We start from the raw sequence: 13266 nt of genomic DNA, 5'->3' as shown, positions 1-13266 counted from the left end.
GAATATGACTGAAAAATTTCATTTTTACTGAAAAGGTGGTGTCTATTTACTTGTGACCACACTGTGTACATCCTCAGATCCACATGCTGGCATGTTAACCACAAGGCCATGTCCAACCTCTCCTTCTCATCCACTTCCAATTGAGCTTCCAGTCTATATGTAAAATTTAGGATGAATTACATCCTGTTTTTAGCAAGTGTGAAAAAACTACAAAGTTTTATGAGCAATCCTCCAAAATCACAAGAAACTGCTTAAATAATGCTTCATATGCAAATGAAGACTGAATTATCAATTAGATTTTTTTAATATTAACACCTTCCTTAGAAATAAACCTGTTTTTATAGGCAGCATAATTACTCAACATGTAAATATTTTCTTGTTGATTTCAGCAACCTGACTGGGATGCCCGATAAAAATGTGTACAAGCATATTTTACCAAGAACTTCAACCAAATCTCCACATTTCTGCGAACTTACATAGGTCATCCCTCTCATACATTTTCAGATCTTTCCCATTTTCCTTCTCAAGGTCTGTACTGAAGACCTTCTAATTTATAGTTACATCTTCATGATCATAATTTATGTTGTTTTATAACTTACTGACAGTAATAAGGTGAATTACAGCTAAACGATCAGTACATTGGCTAAGCCTAATTCAAAAAGATGGTACAACCAATGGTGTCTAACATGCTAACAGAAGTAAAACCTTCAGATAAAATAATATTTTTGCAAAGACTAAACTTATGATCTTCTTCCTTTCAAAATAACTATTTATTTTTAGTTGCATGTGTCATAAAATTCAAGATATGATATCAGTAAATGAAAGCTTCCTTATCTCTATCAAAACTTGTTTAAACAGTCCCATATTAATAACTTAATACTTCTTAAAAGGCTGTTTACCTACAAACGTAAATGGCTCCCATTATGCACAAATATTTCTCCCTATCTTTTACAAGGATCTAACCAACTTACCCTGTCTATTCAGATATATCCCCACTAATTAAATCCTTAAGCCTTACTTAAAATTTCTTGGTTACCCTTAATATGAGAGAGAACTGAAAAAGCTACTTTATGATTTTTTCCTTAGTTCAAAAGTATCTCTTTGTGCCTGGTTAAGAACTCCTTAGACCTGTCATAACCAACATTAATGGCTTTGAAATGTTCTTAACCCTTTCGATGCTATAATCAGATTTATCCGACTTGACATTTATAGCTGTTTGCTGCAACAATTGGATTTGTCCCACAGTGTCACAAAAACTTTTCCTCGTAGTGCAACAATCGGAATACTCACATGTCCTTGAATTTCCTGCTGTAGTACATCACCGAGCAAAAGTGAAACTAGTGGAATTTGATATTCAAAAAGTACTAAAAAAAGGGCCAAATTCTCACTCTCATGTTCAGTGGATAATTGACACTTTTCGAGAACCCACCAGAAATGTAATTACGTACTCAAAGGGTTAAAAAAGTCATCTTATTCAGTCTATGTCATTAACCTTCTGTATCCGTCATCTCTATGATATCTTAACTTAAGCCCTAAGTAAACAACACAAACCAACATCACTAGTTCTGAAACGTACTTAAAAAATGTCATCTTATTTAGTCCCTGTTGTTAATCTTCTATATCTATTGTCTCCACAACATCTAACAATAAGTACCAAGCAGGCAAATAGAAGTCCAAAGATTTTCTGTGTACTCCAACATATATAGTCCTTTCAGGAAATGTAACTATAAAATTCTTTACAATATAAATACCAAGTTCTTTTTCTTCCCTACCATAATCAATGGACAAAATAAAACATGGCTGAACGCTACTTAACATTTTCCCCCCTAAACTTTTTTTCTTTGCACATTACAGTAAACCCTAATTTCTTTTTCTTTCCTCACAAACACAAGCTTAACTTTTAGATTATCTATTTACGTTTTTCATTATATAATAACTTGCTTCTTTTGCTCTGAATTTCAGTAAAGTTTTATCCAACAAGTATGCTCAAAATACAAACACTACAGAATTACTATGATTGTTTTGAAAACTTCAATTAACCCATTATTTACACAAATTACCAACTCTTTTCTTTGTTACAACTTAAAAATTTCATGTTCTACATTTACAGTCTATGTATCACACTGCCAATTACAATGTTAAACACTTACCTCATCTTCTTGGCCATGTAAATCTTCATTGATGGATAAATCTTCATCAGAAAGCAACTCTCTCAAAAACTGTTCTACTCTCAATCTATACTTTCTAGACAGTCAAAACAACCTTTAATTGTTCAAATTTCACTAAATATAATGTACATCTTCTATAAGAATGCATATACTAAAAAAATTATATATTTTTGTTCTGTCCTTTTTTGTGAGAAAGCAAAGTGAACATGCACAACACATATTTTTGTAAGTATTTCCCAAGTTGCTGAGAAATACAAAAGAAATATATTACACATGAAGAAAACACAAACATATAACAACTTTTTAAAAACTTCTTGCACAAACTTGTTTAATAACAAGAAAATTTCTAGCTGTTTTCATGCACAATGAACTGTTAAGAGTATACGTATCTAACCTATATAAAACTAGTGTGTCATGCTTGATTTTTTTAAATAGGAGTCATAAAAGCCAAAATGCATTTATCCAGATAGAACAGTTCGATTACTGTCTGCCCATTATGATTTAAATGATGGGGGTGCAAGGGGCTGTGAGGGTGTGTGTGTGCCGTTAATCTAACTGATTTTTACCAACAATTATTCTGTGAATACACCACAAGTTCATTTTATCAATGACCTTAATTTTGATTGGCTCACAAAAGAATTTACTGATGTTTGACTGCCTAGACTGCACTTTTCTGCCTCTTTGTTGGTCAAGCATGATTTTGCAAAAATTTATTTACATCAGTTAGGTATGAAATGTGAGGTTAGGGGTATACTATGGGGTGGGGGTGGTAGTAATTGCTCCATAATTTTTGACAAGCTATATGCTAGTATATTCATGAAAAACAAAAACAAACGAAGGCCATATTGTCACAGAAATGAAACATGTTTAATTACAGAAATCAACATCATTTCATTAAGACCTTAAATACAAAAACTGAAAATTCATTGTTAAACACAGCGTGTAGTAATGTTTTTCAAATAAGTATGTTTTCTTTTCAACATATACTCACTCTGCCAAAGTTTTGTTCTTGAAGGTTACATTTATCAATGGTCCCTTTAACATATCTTCTTTGACATTTCTGAACTGAAGTACTTCTGGAGTTGACTTTAAATGTGAGTAAAGTCAAGGACAAAAAAATACTAGTATTTTTCTCAAATTAGTTTTCTTTACTATGCCTTTAAGCATATACATATTATATGTTAGCTGACAGTGTAGACGTTAAAACAATACCACACTCATTTCCGTAACATTGTGTAAATGTCCACTATAAACAACAACAACAACAAAAAAAAGATTATAAACCCCAAAATGCTTTAGTTTTACTTGCTGAGTTATGTGTAAGTCACAAAATTATGGCATATCAAATTTAATGAACTTGACATAGTAAGCAATAGAAATTATAAATGGCTATATAATATTTCATGAGAAAGTTACATATTATATTTGAAATTAGTCTGATTCAATTAAAGGCAACATATACTTAATATACGATGTATATAAATAATAAAATACAATATGCCAGAAAGATAACTTATTTATCTTCTGAGGTGTATTTTGAGAATAAAAACCATGCAAAATGGTGACATTGTAATTTTATATCACTAACAAAAATATGTACATGTTAACAAAAATACTGTGGATAAACAAAATGCTACAGTATCGCTAAACTAACAGAGGAATGAAAAATATAACTGTTGTCTTAGATTTCAAAAAATTAAATATTTTCAAATTCAATATCACAATAGGAGTGAAACTATCACACAAATCCACCAAATTCTGAATCACATTAGAAGTAACACTCACATAAGTCCAATAAATTCAGGGTCACAATAAGTGTGAAACTATTACACAAATCCACCAAATTCTGGGTCACATTAGGAGTAATGCTCAGAACAGAGGGGTATTGTAATTCATGTGTATCAAAATATAAACTTTTGATTTGTATAATATCCATTACTTATGCTTGAAAATTATTCCACAAATCCCCTCATTTGCTACTGTCAGCAAGCATTGGAACAGACTATTACCGTAAACCATACGGTAAATTAAGCATTATACCAACTGCAGAGTAGCATGTTATGGTAAAATAAGTATGATAACTCAAAAATATATGCTAACAGTGATAATTATATATAACATTTTATTTTAATTCTGAAAAAAAGAGGCCTACTTTTTATATAAATAAAAAATGTGTTTATCTTAAGTAAGCTGCAGTTCTTTCTTTTAGTTGGATGTATGAATAAAGTGCTCTTTTAGTATGAGGTTGCATGTCCACGAGTCTCGCAAGTGCATCAGATACATGTACATAAACAGCTTGCTTTTATGTTCTTATTGTTAACAACTTGATTACTGTTCTAACATATTTAAAACTACACATGGATGTTTTGTTTCTGTGGATTACCTGTGAAATACTAGGATTTTCAATGTGAGTAGCTAAGGTAACATAAGCAGATTAGCAATAGCAAAGGTTCGAACCTTCACTGCGCAATGTGTTCCAGACCTTTAAAGGTCAAAATTTACCCTTCGGCACAGCCCCACAAATGATGATATAAATAGTGTCTGGTCAACTAACATCCGTTATATCCCAGTCAGCCTTGTGAGCCCCGGTACTGGGTAAAAGGTCTTGTTGGCAATGGATATGCCATATAGTGTGGGTGATGTATTATTACAAACTTTTCTTGTTTTCTTTCATAAGTCGTTAGAATTAACTAAAATAACCTACTATAACATTATTTTTATTTGTATATAAAAAAGAAGTTGTCATTTGAATATAATTATTTCTAACTAAAAGACCATTCTTACATGAATGAAAAGAATTAAGTTTCTCATTGTTGAAAAATGCTTAGTTTACAAGAATACAAAGTCTACTGGAAGACTGGAGCATACTGAGATTTAATGAAATAAACCAAATTCATGAAACCTGTTGTTAAAGAAGGTATAAGTATTTCTTAGCTCAAAACAATTATTAGTTTAAAAAGGTTTTTAATTCACATATTTACCTATATAAAAATAAAATAAAATTTAGGATAACACTGACTCCTTCTAAAATGGCCACTTCATCTTATGTTCTTAAGATTTTCTGCCACCTTAACCATTCTTACATTTATAAATAACACATAATAAATATATACTGATGAATGTAATGAAAAAATTTTGTAAGGTCAACAGACATAATTTCAATGCCTACAAGATATTACAAAATAACATGTTGTAGGACAACAACATTGCATACATTTGCCAAAAACATTCACACACAATTTCTATTACTAATATTAAGTCTACTGCTCAAATTACATTAGGTGTTGGTAACACAATGACCCTTCTAGTTCTACCATGGCTTAAAGGTTACTACTTTGTAAATTTGACAACCAATACAACAGTTCAAACCATTACTCATAAAAATATTACCTGAATAAATTTAACCAATATTAATCACAGTTATATTTAATCAAATAATGATAGATCAGCTTGCTAAACATGAAAATGCTAACTCAAAAGGATATTTTCCTTTTTAGTTTTATTGGGATCAGACTTGTAGACTTTTACTTGGCTTAGTTTCTCTGTTGTTAACAAATCATCACCAGGTATAGTGGTTACTTTAATTATTTCTTCATCTATCATGCTCGACACAAAATCAGGTTGATCCTTTTCACTTATCTTGTGCTTTGTTGAATTAGAACTACTGGTAACAGTACCACTACCAGTACAACTCTCACTCTTGTGGTCAAGTGGGTATGATATCTTTATACTTTTACAGGTGTTACTAGTACTAGTAGCAACGGTGTTTTGTAAATTGTTTACATTTATTTCGAATTTGTCATCATTGGATTCTGAACTTTCAATTGAATCGACAACAAGTAAGTGTTCATCACATGAGAAGTTATTTTCGTTACTTTCTTCAAAAGTACCATTTCCTGAATTATCGTTGTTACCATCAATGGTATCATTGTTAACAATACATTTATCAATATCGTTAGGCCTACTTGCCGAAAACAACGTCCCTAATTTGGAAGTATTACAATTAGGCCTACTTGAAGTTGAAAACCAAGTCTCTAATTTTGAAATATTAGGCTTACTAGTAACAATAACGTTTGACTTTATATGATTATTTCTAAAGCGTTCATCTGAATCTTTCCTCCTCTTTCTTCTTCTGTGTCTTTTAGGCAACATTTTCGAAGAACTTTCGTTCTTCGTTCTTGAAGAATTACTCTCAAAAACTATAAATAACTCATCATCATTACTTATATCTTTACTAAAATCCGCCATTTCCGATACTAAAGGGTGTAATAAGTAAAGTTAAGGGACCGTTTATTTATTTAACAACTGTAGTAATATAAACTGATTATTATAAAACTCGTCACCGTTTATTGTTGATCAGGATATATTTATTAAGTATACACCATCCCATTAAAAATTATGAGATACACATCTGCTTGCAGGAAAATGGGTGTGACAACGCAATATGCAAATAGTTTGTCCTATAAAGGTGATCAGCGGTTCGCTCGGAATACTAAAATTAGCAAAAGACTTTTACAAGAAGGTTGTAAACCATAATCCACTAACAGATTTATCAATTACCCCAGAAACTTGGTGCACCCATATTTCTCCTTTGAACTTAATCAAGTCAATGTAATATGTTAATATGTTACAGTGCTATAACCCATATATGCTTTAGTCCCCTAGCTCAGGCACTATCCGGATAGAATATTCAGCGTTCGGGTAGGGAAAGTAGGTTTTTCTCGGGGTACTCCTGTTTTTCTCCCACATCAAAATTCAGGGTTTTAGGATTCTTTGATCCACACTTCAAATTTTTTTTTTTTAAGTGAGGCTATTTTAATCTCTGAAATCAAGCCAAGACAACCTATCGAATCATTACCTTGACCTGAGCCACCTCAGCCTTCCTGCACAGAATTAAAATCATCCTGTAAATATGTTAAATGTATTATTATTATCACCACTTGCTTTTCCACTAAAGGGTTCCCCGGGTTTTATTTTTAACGCATGCGTGGGGCGAAGACTGAACACCTCCGATTGCCTTTGGCCTTGGGTTGAAATTGTCTTAAGTTAACTTAATTAAGATTAAAAGTTTTAAATCAAAACAACTGCCATGGTATTGTTGTTGTGTCGAAAGTGATTTCGAACTTTTACGACGAACGATGAGTATAAGGAAAGAGCTAACATAGTTTTAGAGGGGAAGGATAACTGGATGTTATTTGGGGAAAATGTCTGTACATGCTATTTCGCAACAATTAAATATTTCCAGGTCAACAACTGGTAACGTGCTGATGAAATGGAATCCCACAGGTGACAATGAGCCCAAGAAACGACCAGATAGGCGTAATATACTGATTTACAGGAGCCAACGCGCCTTGAGAAGGCTGGTTACCTCATCTCGTCGTCAGACCCCAGAGAATCTGTGTTTGTAGATGCTAGCAGCCACAGGCAATCCTATAAGTGTTTCTATGACACGTCAAGAGCTGCATGCCACGAATTTTCACGAAAGAGCTGCAGCCCACAAGCCTTTGATAATAAAAACAAATACACAACGTCGATCGGCATGGGGCAAGGCAAACTGAACATAGTCCGTGGATCAATGGAAATCGGTCCTGTGGAGCGACGAGTCACGTTACATGCTCTTCCAGTCTGATGGATCGGTGTGGATGATGCCTGGAGAACGCTTATTACCTAAGTTTGTTGTCCCAACAGTGAAGTTTGTGGGTAGCAGTATCATTTCTGGGAGTGCTTCTGGTGGTATGGACTATGTAACACTTGTCACAGTGTATGGATCCCTGAATGCTGAGTCCAACATTGATGTTCTGAACAATTCTGTGTGTCCTACATTGTAGCAGTTTTATGGTACCGGCCCTTACACCTTCCAACATGATAACACTCCATGTCACAAAGCAATGATTGTGAACGTGTGGTTTGAAGAGAATAACATCAGAACATTGCAGTGACCACCACAGAGTCCCGATCTCAACCCGATATAACATCTTTGGGGTGAATTGGAACGCAGAACTAGGGCAAGGCCAAGATGGCCCTCTTCAGTAGTGGAGCTTACTAATTCTTTAAAGGAGGAGTGGAGCACAATACCATTAGCTTTCTACCAGAAATTAGTACACAGTCGTCCACGACGCATTGAAGCAATCATTAAGGTTAAAGGCAGGCCAACATGCTATTAATATATATTCATAACTACCCGTGTCCCATGACTTTTCGTAGGATAGTGTATGTTTTTGACAGTTGTTTTGCTTCTTTTTCAAAGATAGCTTTGCGTATATCAAAGTTCGAGAAAGTCAGATTAAATATATATGATATATAAATAAAAAATAAAAATTGGTATTCATAACTAATGGTATCATTATAAACATTTTTTATATTACTCATTCATTTGGAACTTTAAAATAAAGGGAATAAGCAGATGTTGAAATTAATAGATGCAAAGATTCATCGACACAAATTTCAATTCCTTTCTTCGTAAATTGTAAGGGATAAAATTACGAATCAGCAAATTTAAGAATAGCTCTTTTCAAAATTGTAATTAATAGAGAAAGCGCTGTAAATTTTACGGTTTGATTTTATTTATATTTATTTCAAGTTGTTTAAATTTTATAGACAACTTTTGTGATCATTTTGATAATCTGAGAATCACACAATGGCTGATCGATCGGTGGCAAGCAAGAAGCAAAGAGGAAACCAGGGACAGACAGGCACAACACAAAATCAACGACCGATATAGGACTTATGGTCCTTCAGGGCGGCGGAGGATCTATAGATCCGATGCCTAGAATTAGATGTGTGGAGGAAACGGGAACGCCCCGAGAAAACCCACTTTCATTAGCTGGTACCTAATAATTGCCAGCCGGTGCCCAATTAACGTGTCAAGACTGGAATAGTATATATTTATATACATAGATCCAACAGGACGTCCCATAGAAATGAGAATTAAAGAACACTCTAGAAGCTGGAAATTAAGAACAATGGATTGAAACTTTGCATCCCACCTTACTGAAACTAAATACCAATTTGATCCGTAAAAAAACTGCAAAATTTTACATACTGTGAAAAAAGTAAAAAACTAGACAGTTTGGAAATTTTAGAAATAAATAGATGTCTAAAAACAAATCCAGAAAAAAAACTCTAATCGACCAAACCAACTTAAACTCCTTTCCACTTGTTTCTAAGTGAATTTCAAGGTCACTTCCGGTTCTTCGTTTGAACACATATATAAACCCTGCTACAAAAACATTTCATTTTGTACCTGATGATGCTTTCACTGGCGAAACCATGGTCGTAGTAAATGATGTATTTGTGAAACGTACAATTGTCTTGTTTTTCCTCAATATTACAAAACATTTATACTTTCTAAATCTCATTTCTTTCCAAACATTTTTCAAACTCTTCAAATTATTATGTCAAGCAATATTTTGAACATATATTTGGTTCTAAATTTTTTTTTATGTAACATATGTATTTACCTCCATCACAACAGGAAGTGCTAATATATTTTATATTAATTTATTTTTTCTTAATATTGTACACTAAACTCAACGGCCTGGCATGGCCAGGTGGTTAGGGCGCTCGACTCGCAATCTGCAGGTCGCGGGTTCGAATCCCACTTCTACCAAACATGCACGCCCTTTCAGCTGTGGGGGCGTTATAATGTGACGGTCAATCCCACTATTTGTTGGTAAAATAGTAGCCCAAGAGTTGGCGGTGGGTCTTACACTGATAAATTAGGGACAGCTAACGCAGATATCCTTCGTGTAGCTTTGCGCAAAAGTCAAAAACAAACACTAAACTTACGATTACTTACATTTTGGAAATATTTTTATTGACTTATTTGTTTATTGTTTTAAACAAAGTTCACAATGGGCTTTCTTTTTTTTTTTGTTCACTCTGATTTTTAGTGTTATAAGCCCTCCGACTTACCGGTGAATACCTCGGTGGAACAGCGGTATGTTTGCGGACTTACAACGCTAAAATCCAGGGTTCCATTCTCTGCAGTGGACACAGTAGATAGACCAATGTGGCTTTGCTCTAAAACAAACAAACAAACTTACCTCTGACCCATCGGGGAAGGGTGATTTTTTATCGAATTATCATTACTGGACTGAGAATTAAAGTTTAGAAAGGAATGAAATGTAAGATTAGGTATTTGAAAACTGAAAGGTATCGCATGCAACACATGAGCTAAACAGCTAATTTAGAACTGTTGATCAGAGAGACGGAAATAAGTTATCTTTACCTGTTGCCACATGGCTGCCTTGAACTGATTAGCTGGATTGAGTGTTAATATAAGAAAGGGGAATATTTTAAAATACTTACACATTTTCTAGTAGATGGCAGCACTTTAATTCTGGAAAAGGAAGTTATCATTTACAGGAAGAAGGGAACTGTCACCAAAAACGTTTATATATTTAGTTGAGTTTCGCGTTGTTCAACCCTATATATAAATAAATAGATAAAGAGGTCAGTAAAACGTGAAACACGATAATAGTAATATTACAAAAAGTAAATTAAAATGAAGGTTTAATTTGTTTTAGAATTTCGTACACCGACAGCCCCATAGTGCGGAGCGCGTTTTTTTAGGAGCGAAATACGAGCCATGAACCATTGGATTAACAATCAAAGCACACTAACCGCTAAACTATGTCCTATCAAGAAATTTACCTAAAGGAAAAACGTAGTTATCGAATTGCTTTACTACTCTCTACAGTACGAGAAGGTTCTGAAGTAGCGAATAGGGTAATAACTCAGAAATATAATGATTTTCAGAGTGTGAATAAATTTGTTACAAACTTTGAGTTGAAGTTTGATCTTAAAACTAAAGACACCTAATTTGGAGAAACATAAACTTCTAATGATATTTCACGGCTCTACCTATACCTATTTTATGCAGTAATGTTTCCAGCTGAGGAATTTCAAAAGCCTTTTAAAAATTCACAAACGTTAACTTTTGTTTTCGATTGTTTGTTTGTTTTGTTGCTAAATGCAAAGCTACACAATCAAGGGTTTGATTTTTGATATTCTCTCGTTAGTACGTTTTAGTGCTCATTTAACCCTAAAATTACAGAGGATGCACATTTAGCCGCCATAGACTTTTTAAACACATTTGTCTAATCATTTAATACACTATACTGCTTGTGCGTCCATGACTTTTTTTATCACACTATCCATAATAGGATACGTCATAAGTACAAAAAAGAAGCATTACAATTAATACTATTAATTACTGCGGGAGTTTCCATTATATATATATATATATTGCATAGGAAAGGAATGATTTCACCCAAGTTTTGTGGTCACTGAGTGTTGTAACAAACATATACTTTGTTGTGTTGTTTGTTGTTAATGGCAAAGCTACCAAGACTATCCGCCGCCGTCCCTGATTTTGTATGGCCGACCTTAGTAAAGAATGCAAGCTGTCGGCAGCATCTTCCGCCAACTCTTGAGCTATCCTTTGCCAACGAATAGTTAGATTGATCGTCACATCATAAATCCCCCCACGACTGAAAGGCGATCGTGTTCGGCGATGGGTTTCTAACCCGCGGATCGAGTGCCCTAGCTGTACTAGGTCTCTGGTTAATGCTAGGCTTTCAGACGAATACAAAATTAACCAATATGTAAACTCCATCGTTAAAAATAGGCAGTTCTTATTTGTGACAGTTCAACGTTGTTTTATTTTCGTTACATAATTAAAATCAAAGATATTTTATATGACTATAAATTAAAAGATATATATTATGTGTGGAAAATTCCCATGTAACCAATAGAGAAACAAGTCGATAATTCAATCAGTGTAATTAAACGTGACTCACTCAGCCAATTTGCTCGTTTTGTATACAGAATTCTTGATATACACGATCGACATAGCAAACTGTAATATATATGTATATGGGCTTCGTAACGAGTTCTTTGTCATAAAGTTTAATCGATTAAAAACTCAAAGATATCTTATTTCTCTCTCTCAGGACTGAGCAGTCCGCTTGTGGGTCAATGGTAAATTTACGGATTTACAACGTTTAAATTCGAGGTTCGAGTCCCTGCTGTGAACAGAGCACATATAGTCCATTGTGTACTTTGCGCTTCAGCTATGGGTATGTTATAGGAGTGACCGTTAATCTAGCTATTTGCTTAAGAGGAAAGCCGCTACAGGTGGTGTGTGCTACTGACTGATTGGCATCCATTTGGTCCATGGCTTATTGTTAGGGACGATTACACCTGAGCCACAGGGGTTTCTGACCTCGCCGTTTAGCACATTTTCTGGACAAGATGTTGTTTAGGTGAACATCCTGATATCTTTTATATTTTTGTAACCATAAAATGTATCTTCAGTAGGTATATTTATAAAAGATGACATCTTACGATAGATTCGCTGTGAAGTACAAGAAAATAAATAATATATGGGACTAACTGTTGCCCACTAGTTAGCGTGTCAGACTATAGATACAAGACAATAAATAATATATGGGACTAACTGTTGCCCACTAGTTAGCGTGTCAGACAATAAGTACAAGACAATAAATAATATATGGGACTAACTGTTGCCCACTAGTTAACGTGTCAGACTATAGGTCTAAGGTTTTGTGGTTTGCGCCCCTCATCACTTTCTTCCCCCCCTCCTTCAAAAAATATTGTGCTCTCCATTTTGGGGGCTTTCGGTGCGTTGTAAGTGTGAAGCCCAAGTTCCATAATTCTGTCTGTCAAGAATAGGCAAAGAGATAGAGTTGGATGGCTATCCCTGGAGTAGCTTTTCGCGAAATGTTTGTTTTTTTTTTTTAATTTCGCCGTCCCTAATTTAGCAGTGTAAGACTAGAGGGAAGGCAGCTACTCTTTTATCAACGAGTAGTGGGATTGCCCGTCACATTATAACGCCCACACGGCTGAAAGGGCGAGCATGTTTGGTGTGACGGGGATTCGAACCCGCGACCCTCAGATTGCGAGTCGAGTGCCCTAACCACCTGGCCACATCTATTAAATAAATTTGGTCTTTATGTTCCCTCCGTCTTTTGATAAAATAACGATACTGCTACTTTAGAACACGCCTTTTTTTTTAAAAGGAATGGAAGGTGTGTTTAAGTTATTTAGATATGATCTAGAAGCGCCATGTGTG

The 13266-nt window shown here is 34.3% G+C and overlaps 1 protein-coding gene across 2 annotated transcripts in view; it reads right to left on the bottom strand.

Annotated features, from left to right (window-relative positions):
- Positions 1 to 6425, bottom strand: part of LOC106462727 (zinc finger CCHC domain-containing protein 8-like) — a 33536-nt gene extending 27111 nt beyond the window's left edge. For both annotated transcript variants that reach the window (XM_022390049.1, XM_013922674.2), the window contains exons 1-3: positions 5654 to 6425; positions 3160 to 3262; positions 2151 to 2244 (exon numbers count right to left, since the gene is read on the bottom strand). In XM_022390049.1, coding sequence (XP_022245757.1) covers positions 2151 to 2244; positions 3160 to 3262; positions 5654 to 6416 — 960 coding nt within the window. In that variant the 5' untranslated portion in view covers positions 6417 to 6425. The remainder of the gene's footprint in view (positions 1 to 2150; positions 2245 to 3159; positions 3263 to 5653) is intronic.
- Positions 6426 to 13266: the final 6841 nt, after the last annotated feature.

Source organism: Limulus polyphemus, unplaced genomic scaffold (assembly GCF_000517525.1).
Source record: "Limulus polyphemus unplaced genomic scaffold, Limulus_polyphemus-2.1.2 Scaffold1233, whole genome shotgun sequence".
NCBI lineage: Eukaryota > Metazoa > Arthropoda > Merostomata > Xiphosura > Limulidae > Limulus > Limulus polyphemus.
Note: the sequence above shows the minus strand (reverse complement) of the source record. Positions and strands in the feature narration are given on the sequence as shown.